Source organism: Rhincodon typus, chromosome 5 (assembly GCF_021869965.1).
Source record: "Rhincodon typus isolate 14 chromosome 5, sRhiTyp1.1, whole genome shotgun sequence".
NCBI classification, from domain to species: Eukaryota; Metazoa; Chordata; class Chondrichthyes; order Orectolobiformes; family Rhincodontidae; genus Rhincodon; species Rhincodon typus.
The window spans coordinates 17,323,699-17,348,618 of NC_063336.1; the positions used below are offsets into that span (position 1 = coordinate 17,323,699).

The following is a 24,920-nucleotide window of genomic DNA, read 5'->3' on the forward strand; positions in this document are numbered from 1 at the left end:
GCGCGGTAAATGGTGGAGGAAGAAATTGGGGAAACTGTTTGAATACACCAATCCAGACCACAGACATTGAGTTGTTTCTCTCGGTATCTTTCAACTGTTTTTAGTTCTTTGCAGATGAGGTTGTTTGTGCACTAATGCTTTATTTCATTCACTGGTTGAGAATTTGCAGAGTCCCTAAAGCCGATTTCCTCGTTTCCTTTCGACAACAGGATTTGCAGAAGTAGCAGTTTACACAGAAATGGCAAGTAACAACAGCTACCAGGAGATTGTATGTTACTTCTCCATACAAGAGGGTGCAAGAGAGATTTGTGTTGTTTCTCTTTACAGGTTAAAACTTCTGCAGTATTGTCCACACACAGATTATAATCATTGTCCAAGAATGTAAGAAAATGTTGTTTTCAGACAATTGTCTCTTATTCCAGAAGCACACCAGTGCCACTCTGTCTGATGCTCCAGGAAAAGGTAAAAACTTTACATACACAATGCTCGCATAAACTTGATTCTTAAAACTGCAAACCTCTCTTCACACAATATTGTTGGTTTAAAGCAGTATCTAGTTTACAGTCCCAAAAATGTGGTCTTTCCACAAAGTGGGGTTAATTTTTAAGCTACTCTCTCCCTCCATGCCCCATACCGACCTAGACTCCCTTACCCTGCAATAATAGTCTTTCCCTACCTACTCTGATTGCTCATCATGTAAAACAAAAAACTTTCATCAAAATCACTCCTTAAACTTTCAAATTGCACAGAAAAGCATTAGACCGAAAGTGATAACTGTCATACAGATACTTTTCAAATTACAATCAGTTATCAATATGATAAACCAAGTACCAGGGCCACCTGGGAGACAATGGACATTAAACAGCGTTATTCGATTTTATTTATTACTGTCATGTGTACCAAGGTACAGTGAAGAAAAAAAGTGTTGCCTTACACGCTTTACAGGCAGATCGTACTATACAAGTGTATCAGGGTAACAGAACAGAGTGCAGGATACAATGTTACAGTTGCTGAGAAGGTGCAGAGTGATTAACATTAACATTAAAGAGGTCCATTCAAAAGTCTGATCACAGCTGGGAGAAAGCTGTTCTTGAATCTGTACACGTGTATACAAACTTTTATATCTTCTGCCAGATGGAAGAAAGTATAACCGGGGTGGGAGGGGCCTTTGATTATGTTGGGTGCTCTCCTGATGCAGCAGGAATTATAGATGAAGTCAATGGATGGAAGGCCAGTTTGCGTGATTGACCGGACTAAGTTCACAACTCTCGATAGTTTCTTTTGGTCTTGGGAAAAGCAGTTGCCAGACCACATTTGATGCATCCAAGTATTTTGCTTTTTATGTGCATCTATAAAAATTGGGAAGAGTGCCTTTATGGACATACTGAATTTCCTTAGTCTCCTGAAGGAAGGGAGGCATTGCTGTGCTTTCTTGGCCGTAGTGTCAAGGTGGGTGGACCAGGGACCGATTGTTGGTGATCATTACTCCCAGGAACTGTCGTCCATCTCCACCATTGACACAGACAGGAGTGTGCCCTGCTCTCCGCTTCCAAAGTCAATGACCAGCTCCTTCATTTTGCTGATGTTGATGGAGAGATCGAGGGCTTAATAACTTGGTGTAAAGACAACAATCTCCTTCTTGTAGTGCATCTCGTTGTTTGAGAACAAATCTAGAATGGTGGTATCGTCAGCAAACTTGTAAATGGAGTTTGTGCAGAATTAGGTCACATAGTCATAGGTGCATTGGAAGTATTGTAGGGACTATGAGTACGCAGCCTTGTGAGGCACCAGTGTTGAGGATTATCACGGAGGTGATGTTGTTGCCTATCTTTACTCACTGTGGTCTGTTGGTCAAGAAGTCGAGGATCCAATTACAGAGGGGGCAGCCAAGACGTAGGTCCCAGAGTTTGAAGATAAATTTGTTTGGAATTATGGTGTTAAAGGCAGCGCTGTAGTCGATAAGTAGGAGCCTGACTTGGGAATCTTGTTATTCAGATGTTCCAGGGATGGGTGTAGGGCCAGGGAAATGGCATCTGCCGTGAACCTGTTTTACTGATAGATGAATTGCAACGGATCAAGGCAATCTGGGAGGCTGGGGTTGAAGTCAGCCAGGACTAACCCCTCAAAGCACTTCATTATTATACTATCATACTGTTAAACATGTTACATTGACATTACATGTAGAAAGCAAAATGGTGAGTTTAGTTCCACAGCACAGCATATAGCTTTGGTACACACTAGCTGAAAGCACAATGAAGATCCCACCTTCTCAATCTCACCTCTTGCCTGAGGCATGGTGACCACCCCACCCCAGTTAAAGCACCATCAGCTGTCTTTCCCTCTCTAACAGGAGAGCAGACCTATGGTCTGCTAAGTCTGTGGCAATTTTACTTTTATACACCTTTGCTCAGGAAAAGTAATCAAGTTGGTTCCAAGCTTTAGAATATTAATTTATGAAGCAAGGCTCCAACACATACATTTTTTTAACTGCAGAAATGACAATTGATGACAACCACTGAACGCATTGCATAATGATCAATAGAGGTCAAGCAGATGTACTATTCAATTTGGAAATGAACAAAAGCACAGAGAATAGAAGCACTCGCCATATAAGTGTTGCCCACGTCCATTCCACACCAACACCACATGATAATGGACACATGGAACAAAAGGTTTTTTTTAAAACTACTGTTCATTTTACAAAAGCGCAGTCTTTATGCTCTTACCTCTGGAAGCTGTCAATGATCCGGATTAATCGAAGTACTCTCAGGATGAACACAATATCCAAAACTTGTTGGCTGCTGTATCCACCAGCTGAGCAGTTAACAAAAGAAAACTCAAAATTACAGCACTATTTTGGCAATTGCTTCTTGGACTAAGCACATTTTTGAGATCTTCATTATTTTAGTTTTTTTTTAAAAAAATCATTTGCACTTTGGAGGTGTGAACTGAGCAGAGAGCTGAAGGTGACCTTTGGACTGTCAGCAGCAGCTTGTTTTTGGAAAGAATAAGAGAACAAACAACCTGATACTTGTTTATGAGGTCAGGCCTGGAAGTTAATTGCAGATAGGTTCTTGTTCAAAGAACCCACTAGCCTTATTGGTTTCGGATACACATTATGCTCAAACAGATGTTGACTGGGGCCTCATAGGGAAGCAACCAGTCTGACAAAAAGAAACCAAAGTTTGAACTGGTTTTTGAATGGTGTTTAAATCAGAAGGATTATGCCTATGAAAGCTACAGGACGAAGGTTTGATTGTTCCCTGGTTATCCTCCCATTACGAACTTATTAAAAGTTGGGAGAATAGAATCTCAGTTATACATATTGACTGAATATTCCTCAGAGTCTACTGGAAGTTATTTGCATGCATTGGTCTCTTTAGAAGCCAAACAAAATACAATCCCTTGTGCCTGTTAGATTACATATCATTGAGACTGCTTAAGTGAACTGGCCAGTTACATCTCTTTTTTTTCCCCCTTTTGATTTATCCCTAAAGTGTGTGTATTTATCTGTCTGTCTTGGTGTGAATGGGGGCTAGAATCAAAGAAGATGGAGTTTAAAATCATAAACATTAATTAGATTACCTTGCAATTTAATACTGCTCTGTTAAAACTACTGTCTTACCAATACATTCCTAATTCTTTTGTTCAAACTACAAACTTGGTGCCCGGTATCATTTATTCGAAAAGTCTGGTTACAAATGAATAGGGTTAATTTTGAATATCTGAGTATTTTAATTTTTGTGTGTTGCAAATACAGAGATAGCAAGGCTGATTTAATTTGCCTGTCTGTGTTGTAGCAGATTATAGTGGTCTGAACAAAGTCTGATTAAATTTGAAAGGAGTTTCACAGAGAACAGCCTAGTAGGCCGAAAGGTATATTAAATCCATTGACTCCCAAAATCTAATTTACAGCAGAATGCTAAATTCTTTGAAAGAAGTGGAGGTGAGGAGGTGGAAGTGACTGGCCTTGATATTAAGGCAGCATTTGACCAATGTAGCATCAAGGATCTCCAGTAAAACTGGAGTCAGAATCAGGGGAAAATCCTCCACTGGATGGAGTCTTGTGCATCTTAGAAGCCAATTATCTCAGGCCCTGGAAAGTGCTGCAAGAATTTCTCAGGGCATAATGTTGCTCAATTTTCTCACTTACAAGCAAGGTCAACACAGAAATAGAGCACAGCAAAGTTACTGTGTGGGACATTGATCTGGTCAGATTAGCCATTATTTGCTGTACTCAGCAAACTCAAAATGAGCCAAAAGCCACAACTTTCATATCTGAAAAGTACTCAGTCTATGCAAATACTCTGGAATGACAAAGTATCTCAAAAATCTGAACAGCAGGTTAAGGAAGATGTTGCAAGCTGCTACTATGCAGTGGCTACAAACATGGTATTTTCTACTAACATGATGCCGTTTATCCAAAAGGGACATCCTGCCTACCATGTAACTGAGCAACATCATGTTAGACTTTCTATGCCATTGCAATGACAGGCATGTAGATCACATGTCCCAATATATGGATGATCAAACTGTGAGATCCTTTCAATGTTCATAACATATTTAATATAGAGTACACTATATTCTACAATCATGGTTTGTAAAGCCAAAACCAAAATGTCTGTGATTCAACAAATCAGACAGCAGACCCTCAACAATCATGTTTGATCACAGCTGTACCAATGAACTGTCAGAGATAATCAGTTGAGAGTATTATGTGATTCATTTACACTCATTAAAAGTGATATCCACAGGAATACGTTCTCCAAACAAAATATGCTCAAACCTTACGCTTTTTCTTGAGTTACCCTGGAGCCTGAAAGCCTATAGCTCCCAGGTACTTGATCTATGGCAGTGCCTCAGTTGATCAGAATTGACCAGCCAATCAATGAGTACTCTTTTCTTCAGTGCTATGCATTACCCTTACTGTTTGAAATTTGCCGTTTCTGCTTTTGTCCTATTGAGCTCAAGATGAAAACCCCTGGCAACAAGTCGTTTTCTTCCTAGTAATATTAAAATTGAAGTTAATGGAACCAGGGGAAAACTCCCACTGGTTGCAGTCATAGCTAGCATAAAAGGAAATGGCTTTTGTTGTGGTTAGAATCCCTACAGTGTGGAAGCAGGCCATTCGGCCCATCAAGTCCGCACCAGTCCTCTGAAGAGCATTCCACCCAGACCCAGACCCAGACCCAGCCCTGTACCCTATCCCCATAACCCCACATTCCCCCTGGCTCAGTGAGGCAACAGTGCTAACCACTGAGCGACCGTGGTTGTTAGAGGCCTATCATCTCAGCTTCAGGTCATCTCTGCAGAAGTTCCACAGTTCGCGTCCTGGGCCTCACCACTGTCAGCTGCTTCATCAATGACCTTACCCCCTCCACTTAGTGGGGAACTGGGGACATTCACTTATGATTTTTCTGCAATCAAATCCATTCTCAACTTGTCAGATAGTGAAAGATTGTGTCTGCATGCTGCAAGGCCCAAACAAAATGATATTTAGAATTTATAATCGTAAATACAAACGTGATACTGGACTGACAAGTAGCAAATGACATTTGTGCCATGCAAGTCCCAGGCAATGACTGACCTCCTCCCATTACTATTGTTAAATCCCCAACTATCAACTCGTGGGGTCATGACAGACTAGCAACCTAACTGGACAAGCCACATAAATATTGAGTGCAGGGCAGAGTTTGGACACTCTGCAGAGTAGCAACTCAACCTCTGACTTCTCAAAGCCTGTCCATTATGTACAGGACATCAATCAGTAGTGTCATGGATCTCTCTCCTGAATAGCTCAACACCCATATAGGGCCAACCAGATCATCTGATTAATGCCACATTCAACACTTTATACCTTCACACCTTCCAACAAAAACACACTGCGGTTGATGGGTGCATAATCTACAAGATACTCACTGCAGCAAGTCATCAAGGGCTCTTTAAATGGTACAACTACAATCTCCCTCAAAGGAGGACAAGGGCAGCAAACATTTGGGAAGACCATGAGCTGCACCTTTCCACAGTACTCTGGGTACCTTTGTTATTCAATGCTTACACCAAATGCCCTGTCTGAAACAGTCACATCTTGAGTGCTGATAACAGTCTGAACTGTGGAAACAAGCATCTAACTATCAACAAGACGACTAAATAGCGGTTGTTGAAGGCAGCAGCTTGCCACCACCTTCTCTCAAGGATGACCAGAAATACGCAAAGCAGCGTAAATTAGTCTTGCCTGTCACATGCCTGCCCACGAATGAATTTATTTTTTAAAAAAGTTAACTTTCTACTGATACAAGTCTAGTCCTCAAAAGAAGTTAAATATACGCACTAGAAGTTGGGTTTGGAAGTTTTTCCAAGAACCACTATCTCTTGCATACTCACCTGCCACCTGGACAAGAGAGATTATGAAGAACGGGTTGAAGCATGTGGATCACAGCTGGACAGCACACCTTGTAAGTGGGGTGTTGCTGTTACTCAAGAGTCAATTTTCTTTTCTTAAGAGTGGGGCGGCACAGTAGCTCAGTGGTTAGCACTGCTGCTTCATAGCGCCAGAAACCCGGGGTCAATTCCACCCTCAGGTGACAATCTGTGTGGAGTTTGCACATTCTCCATGTCTGCGTGGGTTTCCACCAGGTGCTCTGGTTTCCTCACACAGCCCAAAGGTGTGAAGACTAGGTGGATTGGCTATGCTAAATTGCCCGTAGTGTTCAGGGATGCGTAGGTTAGGTGGGTTATTGGGGGATGGGTCTGGGTGGGATGCTGTGTGGACTTGTTGGGCCGAAGGGCCTGTTTCCACGCTGTAGAGATTCTATGATTCTAGATTCTATGATTCTAAAGCAGACAATTGGAAGTTTAAAGATCCCACAATTATTATCTAGTTCTTTATGAATTTGCAATTTCAAACACCTCTTCATCTGTCTTATGGTGTTTATATGACCTTTTTAGCTACAGCTGAGCATCTACATTTCAGAGGCCTCTATTTTCTTCCACAAATCTTTACTTATCATCCATGTTTGTCAAGTGTGTAAAAGAAGTGGATAGACTGTAGCATCTTATGAGTTCTTCTCTTGTCACGATCATCATTTGACCTACATAGACAAGCTTATTTACTTGCTTCAGTGTTAAACTAGCTACATGAATTTTCATTCTAGTTTCTTTTAAAGTATTTCTTCAAACTATCACTTGTGTCTTTATGGTATTCACAAACAACCCATATATTATGATTTTATTTTGAAGGGCCTCGCGACAGCAGCATTCTATCATTTAGGAGTACCACAAATTGACGTTCTTGCCTTTGATTTTTAAGTTACAAGTAAATCTAATTCTGAACATTTATTCTGTGTGAAAAGGTAAAATTATTTTAACAAAAAGTACTCAGCCTCATCGTATTCCTCTCTTCACCTGAAGTAAATCTGTCCCTCTTCTAGCCTGATGCACTCTATTTGGCGCTGAATAAATCCCTCATTTTTATTGTCAATGCCCTATTTCAGCAAAGCATTGTTTAATTATAAACACAATTGCATGCTTCATCGATTATGCAGCATATATAAAAGTTCCAAGTTTATATCTGGATATTTATTAGGCTGTTCTTAGGCTGAACATTCCTTCTGGCTCCCACTCCAGGTCTAAACTCAGATTGTATTTCATTAAGCTTTACTACAAATGTGACAGAAGATTCTCTTTTATGATTTTCAAGATCACTTTAATGGAGGGGGCGTGGTCAAATTAAGCTTACGATTCTTAAATGATTGAACTCCAATATTAAGAACAAAAAAAAACTGTAAAAAGTATCATCTGAAAAAAAACACACAAATCACTATTTCAGCTATTTGAATAGAGCTGAAAAGCTACAGAGATCTCATCCACAAGGCAAAGTGAGATCAATTTAGGATCTGTAGTTGGATGATGGGTGTCACACAGTGGACCTAGATGGGACAGTGCAAGACAGACAAGTGTGGCCGCAGATCTCCTACTAGGAGTAACTACAAGCAGCAGCAAAAGTCCATATAATTTACAAGACTTGAGGATTCATCACAACTTTGAACAAAGATTACATTTATCCCACCAGCTCACAGTTGGATGCCAATCTATTTTCCAAGAGGTAGAAAATTCTCCAGTGTCAAAAATCAGACTTGTTTATTGCCACAATTCAGAAATAGCCCTGCTTATTTCTGATCCCTTATGGCATAAAAACAACCATAGCTCTTTCAGAGTTGAATAGCTCTTTCAAATAATCAGCACAAGCACAATGGGCTCCTTTCATATTGTAAGATTCTATAAAATATTGCATAATTCTAACCTATATTAAAACTCTCTTTTGCACTCATGATAGACATGTAAAAATAGTAAATGGTTAAATGATAAGTGCTGGTCTTCCAATTAATGTAGTGCAGTTAACTACATTTATTGCAATTTAAGAACAGATTAATTAAGCAACATTATAACATCATGTTGAAAAACTGCAGCACTACTATCATGAAGATTATCACGATTTTGTCATTGTTCTCAATTACTCTGTAGACGGATTAATTGGAAAAGGAGATACCTCCCTGCCAATATGCGATTGGCCCAAGTTATTCTTGGGAGCCCTCAAGTTCTGTAGGTTACCGCGTACCATAGCCATTTAACCTTTGGTTTGTGTGGAATCACAACATGGTTATTACTCTGACTGAGGGCACTAAGCTTTGCCTACCACAATCCTTCATTAGTGTAACCTTATCAAGCAAGTAAAAGAAATCAGATTTTGCATGTTCTTTGCCACTCCTCAGAACACCATCCCACCCATGGCACTTTTCCATCTCAGTCATCAATGCCCATGAGTGGCAACATCCAACTAGTAAAGTTGATGGGAATCTCAGCAAATGTGCTTTCATGTATCTGCTTGTGACACAGGTTTCAAGTCTCATAAACCCAAAGTTGGGATTGGTTCAACAGAATCAAAACCACATCTTCTGACTGAAAGCCAAACATTGGATTTAAATATTAATATTTTTTATCTGTAATAAACATGTTAATATTTAAAAGAGTTAATACATGCAATTTTATCAGATTAAGTAATGATATTCACATTGCTACCAACAACTCGCACTCTCTTTCCAATATTTTAGAGGTAGTATCGATAACAAAGTACAAACTATACCCAATACTTACATGACTTCAGTGTAGTATTGACGATAGTTCCCAGCAGAGCAGCAACAATAATTAGAGAATCAAACCTAAAATATGTATTAAAAAAATGGTTCATAGTTATGTATCCAGGATAAAAACCATGAATAGTATATAAAATCGAGAGAATAAAAAGTGAAAGATTACCAATTCCAAAATTGAGATTTGGCAAAAAATGCCCTAGGTTCATACGCGAAGAGTTTCAGCAGTATTTCAATTATGTAAAGGGTCAAAAATACCCATTCTGCCTTGGATATTAAAGGGTTGGCCTCATCACCACCAATGAAAATAGCATTTATAACAATGATAACATCGTATGTGTAACGGAAACCTCTGTAAAAGAGATAAAAACACAAATATTTCAGAACCTCATTTTATTGGCTGAACTGCAAATATTAAACCCAGGCTAGTTTGGTCAAATGGTTCATTTCTGTGACTTATATTCTATATTATAAAGGGTTCACGACAGCAGTATTCACAATGTGGTAAAAAGGCAAAATACCATGGATGTTGGAAATCTGAAACAAACAGAATGCTGGAGAAACTCAGCAGGTCTGGCAAAGGATCCTAAAGTTTGATTTATTGTTGCAACATGTACCAAGATACAGGGAAAATTGTTGTTTTGCAAGCTACACAGGCAGATCAATGCATCAGTGTAGCAGAACAGAGGTAGCTAGAGAGATAGTGGACGCACTGGTTGTAAAATCCATGGATTCTGAAGTACCACCAGAAGATATGAAAACTGCTAACAGGACAACCCTATTCAAAAAGGGAGGCAGGCAAACTGGGCAACTATAGGCTGATCAGCCTAATATCAATTGTTAGAATTATTAAAAGGAAGTAATAGCAGATTATTTTGAAAGTCATAAACTAATTAAACATGAGTTAGTATTACTTCATGAAAGGGAAATTGCATCTGACTACTTTGTTAGAGATTTAAGGAAGTCTCAACCAGGGTAGATAGAGGGGAACCAGTAGATGTGTTGTATTTGGACTTCCAGAAGGCATTTGGCAATGTCCCTCACAAATGGCCGAGTCATAAGGTAAGAGACCAGTGTTGGAGGTAGTGTATTGACACTGATAGAGAATTGGCTAATGGGCAGGAAATGAGTGGAGATCTTTCTCAGGTTGGCGATCTGTGACCAGTGGGGTTCCGCAGGGATCAGTGCTGGGACTGCAACTGTTTACAATACATTGGAGAAAGGAAGTGAATATACTGTCGCAAGTTTGCAGACAACACAAAAATAGGTGGAAAGGCAGGTTGCGAGAGGAATACAAAGTTTATAGAGAGATATTTATAGGTTAATTAAGTGGACAGTAAGCTGGCAGAAGTAGTATAATGTGGGAAAATAGAAGGTTGTTCACTTTGGAAGGGAGAACATAAAGAACAGAATATTATTTAAATGTAGAGAAACTACAGAAAGGAACTTGGGGGTATTTGTGCCCGAAACACAAAGCTAGCACACAGGTAATCAGGAAGGCTAATTATCCCTTATTTCGAAAGGGGTTGGAGTAGGGAAGTCTTACTGCAACTGTACAAGATGCTGGTGACAACACAGCGTGAGTGCTGAGATCAGTTTTGGTTGCCTTAACTAATATCATTTTATCAGAGGCAGTTTGGGGAAGGTTCACTAGGACGATTGCTGGTACGGAGGGATTGTCTTATGAGCAAAGGATAAATGAGATGGGCATCATAAGAATTTAGAAGAATGAGTGGTGATCTCATATAGGATTCTTAAGGATCTTGACAGAGTACTGAGAATGTTTTCCCTCATAGGTAAGCCTAGGACCAGAAGACGGTCTCAGAATTAATGGGCACCAATTTAAGACTGAGATGAGGAGGAATTTCTTGAGGGTTGAGAGTTTTTAGAACTACTTCCCATATAGAGCTATGGGCAGAGTCCTTGTGTATGTTGACGGTCAAGATAGATAGATTCTTGGTCAGTAGAATAATTAAGGGTTACAGGACAATCACAGGAAAATGGACATGAGGAACGCTCTATTAAATGAGCGAGCAGACTCGAGGGGCCAAATGTTCCACACCAGTTCCTATTTTTTATGGTCCAGCATCTTTGGAGACAGAAATACATTTAGTGTTAAGTCAATGTGACTGTTCTTCAGAATTGGAATTCTAAAAATGTCATACTAGACTTGAAATGTTAACTCTGTTTCTCTATCCACAGATATTGCCAGACCTGCCGAGTTTCTCCAGTACTTGCTGCTTTTATTTCAGATTGCCAACATCTGAAGAATCTTGATTTTATTCAGTCAATGCTGCCTTGATGCCAAGGGCTGTCACGTCCATCTCACATCTGGATGTTAGCTCTTTTGATGATCTCTACAAGATGATCAGAGGATTAGATAGGGTGGACAGTGGGAGCCTTTTTCCTCGGATCGTGGTGGCTAGCACGAGGGGACATAGCTTTAAATTGAGGGGTGATAGATATAGGACAGATGTCAGAGGTAGGTTCTTTACTCAGAGAGTAGTAAGGGCGTGGAATGCCCTGCCTGCAAAAAAGTAGTAGACTCGCCAACTTTAAGGGCACTTAAATGGTCATTGGATAAACATATGGATGATAATGGAATAGTTTAGGTTCGATGGGCTTCAGATTGGTTTCACAGGTCGGCGCAACATCGAGGGCCGAAGGGCCTGTACTGCGCTGTAATGTTCTATGTTCTATGTTGTCCATGCTTGAACCAAAGCTGTAATGAGGTCAGGAGCTGAATAACCATGGCAGAATCCAAATCCACATCAGTGAGCAGGTTATTCCTTTGCAAGTATGCTTGATAACAAAGGCAACAATCCCTTCCATCATTTTACTGATGATTAGGAAGAGCAGATAATACAGCCGTAATTGGCTGGCCGGGGCAGTTTTCCATATTGTTGTAGCTGTACTGGACAACGCGGCTAGGGCCTGGCCAGGTCTGGGACACAAGGCGACAAGACTAGTGCTGACATACAATTAGGGCTCATTGCCTTTACAATACCCAGAATCTTCAGTCAGTTTTTAAGGTCACAGAGTAAACTGAATTATTTGGAAGACTGGCATCTGAGGAAGTGATGCGGATGAATTATTAACTCAGCACTTGTACTAAAAATAATCTTCAGTTAGCTGACTTGTCTCTTAAACCCATCATTGAGCAGGAGGATATTTGTGATGCCTCCCCCTTGTTAGTTGTTCAATTATCCGTGACAATTCGTGACTGGATGCAACAGGACCGCAGAGCTTGGATCTGACTTGTTGATTGTGGGATCATTTAGCCCTGCCTATTGCATGCTGCTTCTGCTCTTTGGCATGTCGATGGTCGTGTGTTGTAGCTTCACCAGATTGAAAGCTCATTTTTAACCTATGCTTAATGCTGCTCTGTTTGCCTTCCTGTCCCCCTCCTTGAACCAGGGTTGGTCCCCAGGGTAGCAAGTAACAGTAGAATTGGGGATATGCCATACCATAAGGTTACAAATTGTGACAAAGTACAACTCTGATGCTGCCAATAACCCACAGCACCTCGTGGACACCCTGTTTTCAGTCTGCAGACTCGTTCGAAATCTGACCCATTGTGCCCAGTGATACTGCCACACTACTAAGCGGAGGCTGTCTTCAATGCAAATTCAAACTTTAATTTCATCTCCACAATTATGGTGCAGTGGGTCACTCTTGCTAATACTGTCACAGACGGACACATCTGCAGCAGGTAGATTCGAGATCAACTTGTTGATTGCCCAACTACTCACTGCAGACTCACCCTAACAGCTAGATCTTTTATGATTTGGTCAGTAGTGCTAAAATTCTTGGTGATAAACAATGAAATCCCCCTCAGAGTATATTTTGCACGTTTGCCACACAGTGCCTCTTTCAAGTGGTGTTCAACATGGAGACAATGATTTATCAGAGCGATGGTGGCAAGTGGGAAATCAGCCTTATGTTTCCTTGCCAATGGTTGGAGACTCATGGGGTCTGGAGTTTAAATGCTGAGGACTTCTAGGGCAATTCCTTCCTGACTGTATTACTGTGCTGTCATCTCTGGTGGGTGTCTCCTGCAAATGGGACAGGACATGCATAGGGGTGGTGACAGTGGCATCTGGGACATGGTGTGTAAAATATAACCGTCAGCATGACTATGTCAGGCTATTTCTTGGCTGGTCTGTGGGAGTTTTAGATTTGGCACAAGCCCCAAATATTTTAAGGAGGACTTCCAGGGTCATAAGGGCTGGGCTGGCCCCATTGTCATTTCTGGTGCAAAGGTTGATGTCAGGCTCTCCCTCCAGTTTCATTGCTTTGTTTAGACCTAGAGATTTGCTACAACTGGCATTTGAGAGAGCAGTTAAGAGTCACATTGCTGTAGATTTAACATCGCATATAGACCAAACTAGTAAAAGATGGAAACTTGCCATCCTTCAAAAAAGCCATTAAGAAAAAAAAAACTTGGCTTACTAATGTAAACAGTCATTATTTTAATTCCCATTTTGTTTGTTAAATTTAAACTCCATAATCTGTTATGGTGGGATTTGAAATCTCACCTCCAGGGCATTAGCATACTTGTGTTAAAATGGAAGGGAATAAAGTGGCAATTAATTCATTCTTTGGTGTTTAATGGCTTTCCCTTGGGTTTTGAAAGTGATTACAAATACTCAGGATGTAGTTATTAGAATGTTTCAAATAGGCTACACAACTTTTAAAGTCAATTCAGGCATCACTAGCTAAGCCAGAATATACTGCCCATCTCTAATTGCCCAGGGGGCAGTTAAGAGCTAAACACATTGCTATGGGTCTGGAGTCACATGTATGCCAGACCAGGTAAGGACACATTTCCTTCTCAAAATCTGCTGAATCAGATGAGTTTTTTTCCCCCAAAAATTACAGATGTAGGCCATTTTCATTTTCTTAAAAATCAAACAAAAAAAAAAAAAAAAAAAAAAAAAATCACAATCAAATTTCATCACCTGGTCAAATGGTGTGATCTGTACCCATGTCCCAATAACATTAGTCTGGGGCTCTGGTATACTAGTCTACTGACATTACTACTAAACACTTTTACAAGTGATGGACATGAGCTAAAAGTGAAAGCCTTTTAATGATTGGCTTATTATAATGGTAAAAATCGAAAATGCAGTCAGCATGATAAAGCAAACAATTGTGTTGATACTCTACTATGCAGATACAAAAGATGCTGGAAATAAAAACAAAATAAATTGCTGAACGTATTCTACCACACACCAGACACTTCAGGTTTTAAACCCCGATTCATCATTTTAATATATTAAAAATATTTCCAGTTCATGGGATATGTTGGCATACTCCAGACATTACAGTATGTAAAATAAGCAAAGTTTGGTAAAAAAACCAAATTGATCTGTAGTTGTCCTTGGCATAAAGCTCACCGGTAATCGGCTTCTTTCTGTTATCATTAAAATGATATAACTTAAAACAAGCCTTCAAACTTATGGAAATAAATCAGTTAGTCATTGTTACATACTGATGCTTGACTATTCTCCGGATGAACTGGCTCACTGTAGAATTGTACATGTTCGGCATGCATTTCTCCAATGGATGAGTTCTTTCCTTCATCTGAACAACCTGTATATTCAGGAGATCTGCCAAACGGATGAAGGACTCTCTTCCTATTGAAATACAACCGGCATTAATTACATTCAAGAATCTCTCTCATCTTTCTATACAACACGCACTTGTACTTCAGGTTTTGCACTGAGATAGCTTATACTCATCTCCCAGTCATCCAGCAACTGTGCAATGCTTTAGTACATTAGTCCTGGATAAATTCTGATGAATTATACAGTGTACAGTAAGAGTTGCTGTGCAAATATTCCAGTTTTGCAACAAAAGAAAAATTTTTAGTCACAGACAGTTAAATAATCCAACCACGAGTATGCTAAGATTTCAGGAATGCTATGAATAAACAGGAGCTGCAAATGTCTGTACAAAACGAGAACATTCAAATTGTCTTTTCAGGTCTTAAATTGGAAAAGAAACAGGACAAAAAAATACAAAAACAAACAAACAAACAAAACACTCACTAAAGGGGGCACAGCTTGAATATTATCAAAGGCCACAGTGCTCTGGATTAAAACAAAAGCTAAGGAGCAACCTGTTCACGCAGAGGCTGGTGCGTGTATGGAATGAACTGCCAGGGTAGATGGTGGAAGCTGGTACAATTAAGAGGCATCTGGATGGGTTTAGAGGAATACGGGGCCAAGTACCAGCAAATGGGACTAGATTAAATTTAGAATATCTGGTCAGCATGGATGAGTTGGACCGAAAGGTCTGTTTCCGTGCTGTACACCTCTGACTCTATAATTAAAGAACATTATCTATTTGTGGGAACCTGCTAAGCTCAAATGGGCTGCTGTGTTACCTACAGGCAGATCATACTATACAAAATGCATTAAGGTGATCGAACAGAGGTGCACAAAGAACAAGATCAACATTAAATTTAAAACTTGAGAGGTCTATTCAGAAGTCTAATAATAGCAGGGAAGAAGCTGTTTGAGTCTGCTGATAAGCGTGTTAGACGTCTGGTGGATCATGACAAATCAGAGCCATTGAGTCAGTTTCAGAGCACAGAAAGAGGCCATTCAGTCCATCGTGTCTGCACTGGTCAAACATCCGTCTTTTCTAAACTTATTTTCCAGCACTCAGCCATAGCCTTGAATGCTATAGCCAGTGTACTATAGATGCTAGCCTGTCTTTCACTAGCTCCACTTTACTAAGACACATGTAACTATTTCAAAGATGAACGTTTATACTGAGAGATAGATGGAATGAGCATTTCTAGTTTCATAAAGACACTGCAGGAATAGAAAGGCAGCAATTTATATCAAGCTGCTTAACTGATGACGTGGGTGACAGAAGGAAGTCCCTAGACAACAATCATATTATAGAAGTGAAATACTGCAATTCAATTTCACCATGGTTCAAAATTCAGAAATTACATTATGACTAACTCTAGTAAAGGGCAACTCTTGTTCCAACATACCTGACAGTATATTTTTGTTCTGTGTGACAGACAACAAGCAAATGGAAATTAGATAAGTGTCCAGTACAAGTTGGCAGCCAATGTGACTAAGGGCATGTTCTCTACACAAATCCACAAGGAGGTGTGTCAATGAGCAAAAAGGGGAGATAAAATGTTTTTTCAAAAAAAAAAACCCAAGGGAAATCCAATTCCAGCATATAATTTGGTCTTTACAAATTAAAATTCTCACCCAATAAAAGCTCAATTAGCCCTGATTTATCCTCTTTTACCCAGACTGCTGGAGATTCAAGGTCTCCAGCAATTGATTCAAGGTCTGATATCCCTTAAAATGCAATCGGATTCTGCTCTGAAAACAAGGTGATGGATAATAATAACGCATTTATTTTTCTCCAGGTTAGTTAGAGCAAGAATCTCTAATTTTTAAACTAAGGATCGACTGGGCATGGTGACTCAGTGGTTAGCACTGCTGCCTCACAGCATCAAGGACCTGGGTTCAATTCCAGCCTCTGGCAACTGTGTGGAGTTTGCACTTTCTCCCAGTGTTTGTGTGGGTCCCTTCTGCGTGCTCCGGTTTCGTCCCTCTGTCCAAAGATGTGCAGGTTAGGTGGATTAACCATGCTAAATTACCCATCGTGTCCAGCCTAGGTGGATTAGATGTGGAAAATGCAAGGTTACAGGAATAGGGGGAGTCTGGGTGGGATGCGCTTCAGAGGGTCTGTTTGGACTCAATGGGCTGAATGGCCTGCTTCCACACTGTAGGGATTACATGAGCCTACAACATGGAGACATCCCTATAGAAAAATGGAAAGCCTGTAATGAACTAATAATAATTTTGCCTCAGACAATATTTTGCCCCTTTCTAGGCAGTACTTTAAGCATAATAACAGAGTTTCAAGTCACCAGACCACAATTTTCATGAAGGTTTATTATTACAAATACTCACCCACAAAGCCCTTCTGTTCATCATCTGAAACTCTCCACAGTAGCTCTCGATGAGAGCTGGGAATCTCTGGTGCCACAAGCTTCACCAGCTGCCTCCAGTGAGAATCTGGAACTACAAACTCTGTTCCATTTGTTATTTTCAAGAGGTTAAATGCTTCTATCATTTTCCGATGTTTCATATAGACTAGTTTCCTTACTTCATTCTGGAAAACACAAAGCATTAGCTTATTGACTAAAAAAACTCTCTCTTTGAAGGATTTCCAAGTTTATACTAATTTGCCGAACATATTTCCATTACCAAAGCGAGCCAAACACAAACTTAAAAATGTCAAATAGCTTTTTTTTCTCCAGGAAGAGAGTTCCAAGAACATTGAAAATGGCATCATTTCTCTAGCTCTCACAGATTACATTTTTAAAAATTCATTCATGGGACATGGCTAACACTGCATGTTTATAGATATGACGTCAATCAAACCTGAATGGTGTCAAATTTCGAGCGTTGTTGAAGCTGCACCCATCCAGGCAAATGGATGAGGTATTCATCACTGTCCTGAATGGTGGACACGCTTGAAGATTCAAGAGATGAGCTACTTGTTGCAAAATTCCTAACCTCTGAAATTGGTCTACTAGCCAAAATACTTATAGGACTAGTCCAGTTCAGAGTCTGGTGAATGGTAACCCACAGGATGTTGGCAGTACAGGATTCAAAGACGGCAATGCCAATGAATGTCAAGGGGAGATGCTTAGATTCTCTTGTTGGAGATAGTCTGTGCCTGGCATTTGTGTGGTGTGAATATTATTGCTACTTGCCAGCCCAAGCCTGGATGTTGCCCAGGTCTTGCCGAATTTGAGCATGGACTCAGAAACAGAAGTCTATAGCACTGAATAAGGCCCATCTGTCCACCAAGCCTGCACCAGACAAAAACAAACTCCTATCTGTTCTCATCTCATTTTCGAGCACTTGGCCCACCACCTTGCATCTCTTGGCCTGGCAAGCGTACATATAAATACTTAAATATTACGAGAGTTTCTACCTCTACCACTCTTGCAGGCAGTAAGCTTTTGTACCTGCCAATGGATAATTCTCCATCCCTTACAACCTGCCAGGCTGGCACTCTGGCTACTTTCATGGCTGTCTCTTCCATGTTCCTATTCATCCCTAGCCTTGTGGTCCCAGGGCATCTTCCTAGCATTATTGGCCCTGTCATCCTGCAGGGTACCTGAGGAATTGTGAGTAGTGACAAGACCCCTGACTAGAATTACTATGATTTCACAAGTAATGCTGCAGACTAGACCCTTGCAAGCATTTGCATACCATCTTAAAAAAAATTTAAATGGATTTATACAGTGCATCACACACAGCACTTCACACAATGAATTATCTTTGGAGTGCTGTGACATACATGGATAAATTCATTGGTATACATTTCTGTACAGCAGAGCTGTCACATTTCTCATCAACTCTGGTTACCCAAACATTATTTCTTTCACATTTTGAGAAGTTCTAATCCTAGCCAAAATAGGATACATTGCAAGACCAACACCATAGTATCTGCACAAGGTACTTTTAAATCAAGACATGTATAAGCAGCAACAAAAGTCATCAAAAAGTCAGTTCAGGGTAATGAAAATAATAATTAGAGAAGTCAAAATTATATAGATACTTTATTGAGGGATCCATGTTGCATAGTAGCCAAGAGGGCTAATTATAGACCAGAAAGAATCTCAATATCATTGGACTAATTTATTGTAACATTGCAGAAGTTATCTTTTAAAATATATATTGCATGACAGATGGAGGGTTTTTTGTTCAAATAAAGAATAGGTATTTTGAAGTTATCTGAATGGTTAACTTGGAACATAAACATAGAACAGGTATAAAAGGGGAAAGGGAAGCTGAAAAATCTCATCAATTTAAATAGCAGAATACTTACGCAGTGGTCTGGGTATCCTCCACACAAATACATACCTACCTTTAAATGCTTCTTGTAGTCATTATATACAACAGCCAAGAAGAGAGACATGAAGACATAAGTGTTCACTATTATAAAAATGACAAAGAAAATTGAATATGCCCAGCTGACCTCATAAGCAGGCATCCTGAAAAAAAGAGATAACTGTCACAAGTATATCATTATTTGACCCATATTGAATATTGTCCAAACTAGGATCAAGCAAAGTTATCCACCCTTACTAGCAATATTATCAAACATTGTTACTCAATAGGTCTGACCAAATTTCTAATGAAGGCTTTCAAAAAGATCATTTCCACACAGTCCTCAACTTCAAATATTGCAACTAAAACTGGAGCCAGAGTATGGGTTTAGGCTGTAGAATGGTGGAGATTGACTAATCTACAAAGAAACCAGGGATCTTACTTGCAGAGCTAAACAGGCAACCATTCCTACTGTTCATTTCTCTGTTCGACAAGAATCGCACAGTAATGTCAGTTTCTGTGGACAAAGCTTCCTCTCGGACTTTAAGTCTGGAAAACTGATTTTAATAGTGGCTCCTCATAAATAAGAATTCTCCTTTTGTTGATTTGGGACACTCAAGGAGAATTCACTGGTCAAAAGTCTATTTAATGATGCATCTGACCCATTTGGCAAACAAAGAGAAATGCATCAGTCACTCGTTGCCTAAATTCAGGGTTTTCTTTCCCCATTTCCCACAAATTTTCAGAGTTGCTTCATTTAACATGGAGAAAAGGAGAAGCTCAATTATTTTGTTTCTGCTATACTTTAGGTAGAACACACTGCACATCTAGGCCATTTCACCCAACTAGTCTGAGCCGATAGTTATGTTCCTTATCTCAGCCTTTCAGCACACCTTCCCATTCTCTTTTCTCTGATGCAGGTTTTGTCTCTGGTGGGTTGTTCTACCTGATGTGGCAACACTCATGTTGAGGGATGACACAAGATACCAGGCATGGATAATGTAACATTGATCAAGGAATCAATTAACACAATAAGGGATGATATCTTGTAAGGTTCCTCAAAATGAAGCTATACGAGTAGAGCTCAAAACAGAGTAATCATATTGCCGGATTCCCAAACAGACAGGGATTGTTAGAAGGACAGATATATAGAGGTATAGATATATACATACAGAAGGACAGACAAATCCCAGAAGTTTAAAATAAAATAATATAAAAGGAGGGGATTTCAACTTCCCCATATTAACTGGGATAAACATATACACCGTCCACGACCGATGCTTAATAGCAGCTGCAGTGTACCATCTACAGGATGCACTGCAGAAATTCACTAAAGATCCTCCAACAGCATGTTCCAAACCTATTACTACTTCCACCTAGAAGGACAAGGACAACAGATACATGGGATACATTTCTCATGCAGAAGGTAAGGAGGCATGGGATAGGGGGAAATGTGGCAGACTGGATTCAGAATTGGCTGACCCTTAGAAGACAAAGGGTGGTAGTGGACGGAAAATATTCAGCATGGTGCTCAGTTACGAGTGGTATACCACAAGGATCTGTATTGGGTCCTCTTCTATTTGTGATTTTTGTAAATGATTTGGATGAAGGAGTGGAAGGGTGGATTAGCAAGTTCACGGACAATACGAAGGTGGGTCACGTTGTGGACAGTGCGGAGGGCTGTTCTAGGTTACAAAGGGACATTTTTAGAATGCAGAGCTGGGCTGAGAAGTGGCAGATGGAGTTTAACCCTGAAAAGTGTGAGGTGATTCATTTTGGAAGGACAAACTTGAAAGCAGAATACAGGGTTAACGGAAAGATTCTTGGTAGTGTGGAGGAGCGGAGGGATCCTGGGGTTCATGTCCACAGTTCCCCGAGAGCTGCCACCCAGGTGGATAGAGGTGTTAAGAAGGCGTATGGTGTGTTAGCTTTCATTAATAGAGGGATTGAGTTCAAGAGCTGTGAAGTTATGCTCCAGCTGTACAAAAGCTTGGTTCGGCCACATCTGGAGTATTGTGTCCAGTTCTGGTCACCTCATTACAGGAAAGATGTGGAAGTGTTAGAAAAAGGTGCAGAGGAGATTTACCAGGATGTTGCCTGGAATGGAGGGAAGGTCTTATGAGGAAAGGTTGAGAGAGCTAGGGCTTGTCTCTTTAGAACAACGAAGGTTGAGAGGTGACTTGATAGAGGTGTACCAAATGATCAGAGGTATAGATAGAGTAGACAGCCAGAGACTTTTTCCTAGGGTGGAGGTAGCTTTTACGAGGGGACATAGTTTTAAAGTGAAAGGAGGTAGATATCAGGGGAGACGTCAGAGGTAGGTTCTTTACTCAGTGTGGTCGGGGCGTGGAATGTATTGCCGGAGAGGATAGTGGAGTCGGCCTCATTAGGGGCATTTAAGCGGCTATTAGATAGGCATATGGATGATAGTATAAGGTAGCGGTGGAGGTTAGATAGACCTTAGATTTAGGGTAAAAGTTTGGTACAATATCGTGGGCCAAAGGGCCTGCATTGTGCTGTACTGTTCTATGTTCTATGGGAACACCACCAACTTCAAGTTGCCCTCCAAGCCACTTACCATCCTGACTTGGAAGTAGATCACTGTAGCATTAGTGCTGCTAGGTCAAAACCCTGGAGGACTGTTCCTAAAAACACTGTGGTTTTAGCTGCATAATTTTTTGGACTGAAATGGTTTAAAGGCAGCAGCTCACCACCATGTTAGAGAAGAATTAAAGTTGGGCAAAAAAATGCTACACCCTAAATAAAAAAAAAGTTCTCTCTCGGCTCTGGTAACATCCATATTATTTCTTAAACCCTTTCTCCAGAGCATCAATATCCTTTTTTTTTTTAAAAAAATTCATTCAAGGATAAGGACCTCATCAGCTAGGTCAGTACTTATTGCCTGTCCCCAGTTGCCCAGAGAGCAGTCAACCGCATTGCTATGGGCCTGATGTCACATGTAGGCCAGACCAGGTAAGGATGTCAGTTTCCTTCCCTAAAGGACATTAATGAACCAGATGGGTATGGAACCTACAACAGGGCACAGTTCTCATTGTACCTAGGCAGGATCCTGTACAGGACAAAAATAATTGGAGTAATTTTGCAATTTAAACCTTGGGTTACAGAAGGATATGAAACTTTGAAAAGCACAAAGTTTATAATTTGGTGCATGACCGTTGCAGGCATTTATTGTTATCTACCATAAATTAACCCAAACAAAATAATGGAGACAATCATATTATTACAATACACATTTCAAGAAAGTACGCTATAAGAAAGGTATAACCCACCTTGGTATCTTTTAAAAGTGACAACAATGTATCCTGAATACACTGAAACCTTCACGGACTGCATTATTTAGCAGAATTTTCACAAAACAAAGCTTTTTGTAAATGGACATACATTGGTATTTAAGCTCCTTTTTCAGGAGATAAATTTTCTACAAATATATTTTTGGACTGAATCCATCTACAGCTCCAAGGTCAAACACTCTAGACAGAAGGCCAAGTCCTAAGAACTCTAGATTATCAACTACCTTCCACGATCTATCCAGGTGCTGAGGGAGGCAAAGTCAATACGACAATAGATGCCATAATGTTCGCATATGGTCAGATCACCACTGAAACATACAAATTACTTTCTAAATTACTTAGAAGTACATACATCACATCAGGGCTATTTGCTGTTGTCACCAGCACGTAGAGATTGAAGAAAATGTCAAGGTAGTTACTGAAATATGGGGCTCCTTCTACTGTCGTGAGTTTCCTGTAAAACACCATATGTTAAAAAAAATTTCAAAATACCATTGCATTACTTGAAAAACACATTCTCTCTGATTTGGGCAATATTCCTTCCCCAAACAACTAAAATTGTATTTAGTCATTTATCCAATTTCTGCACACAATTGATTTGTTGAAAAACACCATCGTCTACGCCTACAAAGCAGATGCTGACTTTAATAGAGCACATGACATACAAAGTGCTTTGGCATGCTCTTGAGTTTCCACTCACTGAACACTTTATAAAAAAAGGCCATTTGGATGAGATATTGGAGTGTGACACTGAAAACTGCAGGGGGAAAAAAAAAGTGTTTATGATGACTTTCTTGCCTTTGTTTAGAAGGTATATTAAATTTAACTGGTTTTACCTTTTCGCAAACAGTTTCAAAGCCATAAGAGAAAACACTGCAACACTGAACATAAACAGCACAAACACATAGGTGATCTCTGGAAGAGTGTTGCGGATATTCCTGAAGGCTCTTCGAAGCTGCAATACAGGAAAACACTAACATTAACATTTGGAAGAAAAACAAGGAACAAAAACAAAGTTGCTGGAAAAGCTCAGCAGGTCTGGCAGCATCTGTGGAGGAGAAAACAGAGTTAACGTTTCGGGTTTGGTAACCCTTCCTCAGAACTTGCTCACCGGACCCAAAACATTAACTCTGTTTTCTCCTCCACAGATGCTGCCAGACCTGTTGAGCTTTTCCAGCAACTTTGTTTTTGTTCCTGATTTACAGCATCCGCAGTTCTTTCGGTTTTTATTAACATTTGGAAGTATTTGTTTTTGTTCCTGGGCTGTTACATCAAGCAGCATTTTATAACAGACAGCACTGGTGAAATATTTCCCACCAAACTGATCTTGCCAGATTTAAAATCAGTTGAAGTGTTTAGTCGTAGACATGTATTTCCATGTTTAAACACATAGAAAATAATGCTTACCTGACGACTTTCAGTAAAGTTTACGCAGAACAGAGGCCTCAAGACTCTTGACCATCTGACAGCAAAATACCCAGTTTCTCTCAGAGTCAAGTATACAATCATATCCATCATCGTGAGCTGGAAATGAAGAAATGCATAATTTAAAATACATAATAGTCTGCAAGATCGGTCAAAGATTAATGTTCAATTCAATTGAGATGGGATGACCATGAGGAGATAGGAGGCAGAGGGGAACATAAATAAATGGGATGTATCAAACTGTCTTGCTCTTGATTGTCATCTACTGCACTTCTAATGGCAAGTGCACATGAAAGGTTGGGCAAAGTGTCAGAGATGGCTGACACCTGTGGGCCATTCTCCAGTGCAAGCCAGTGGTTTACGTACAAATTAGAGGAAGAAAGTCATTTTGTCCCCTCATGCTCTGTCCTTCAATAAGCTCATGACTGATATGTGTTTTCAAGTTGTTCATTCTCATCTATCCCTGATAGCCACCTAACAAGAATCTACCACTTTCTAAGGCCAGAGAGTTCCAAAGTCACAGAACACTCAGGAGAAAAAAAAAGTCTCATCTATCCTAAAAGGATGACCCCTAATTTTCGTTTTTTTTTTTAAAAAAGTAGAGCCCCCTTGTTCTGGACCATAAGAAGTGATACTGTTTGCACACCCACTGTCAAGACCATTCAGGATCCTATAAAATTCAAATCAAATCATCTCTTGCTCTTCTGAACTCGAGCAGGAACAAGTCCAGTCTGTCCAATCTATCCTCATAAAACAATCCATTCATTCCAGGCATCAATCTAGTATCACAGAATTGTTACACCATGGAAGGATGCCATTTGTGTCAAAGAAAATCTCCTCTCAAACACTTTCAATATATGAGGAAGAATGTAAATGAGGCAGCCAAATGTGTACAGTGTGATTGAGAGGTAGTCTCACCAACATCATGTATAACCAAGGCATAAGCACCCTTACTTATATAAAAACCAAAAGAACTGCAAATGCTGTAAATCAGAAACAAAAACAGAAGTTGCTGGAAAAGCTCAGCAGGTCTGGCAGCATCCGTGAAGGGAAAAAACAGAGTTAACGTTTCAGTTCCTCAGTTCTGAGGAAGGGTCACTAGACCCGAAACGTTAACTCTGTTTTTTCCTTCACAGATGCTGCCA

At 40.1% G+C, this 24,920-nt stretch overlaps 1 protein-coding gene across 3 annotated transcripts in view; it reads right to left on the minus strand.

Annotated features, from left to right (window-relative positions):
* The window catches only part of tpcn3 (two pore segment channel 3), a 60,830-nt gene that overhangs the window by 14,452 nt on the left and 21,458 nt on the right, over positions 1 to 24,920 (minus strand). For 2 of the 3 annotated variants that reach the window (XM_048596860.1, XM_020532549.2), the window contains exons 5-13: positions 23,758 to 23,874; positions 23,187 to 23,305; positions 22,703 to 22,804; positions 19,077 to 19,203; positions 17,105 to 17,306; positions 14,644 to 14,788; positions 9,316 to 9,501; positions 9,154 to 9,218; positions 2,727 to 2,814 (exon numbers count right to left, since the gene is read on the minus strand). In XM_048596860.1, the coding sequence (XP_048452817.1) occupies positions 2,727 to 2,814; positions 9,154 to 9,218; positions 9,316 to 9,501; positions 14,644 to 14,788; positions 17,105 to 17,306; positions 19,077 to 19,203; positions 22,703 to 22,804; positions 23,187 to 23,305; positions 23,758 to 23,874 (1,151 nt within the window). The remainder of the gene's footprint in view (positions 1 to 2,726; positions 2,815 to 9,153; positions 9,219 to 9,315; positions 9,502 to 14,643; positions 14,789 to 17,104; positions 17,307 to 19,076; positions 19,204 to 22,702; positions 22,805 to 23,186; positions 23,306 to 23,757; positions 23,875 to 24,920) is intronic. The other variant, XM_048596859.1, reaches the window with a different exon arrangement.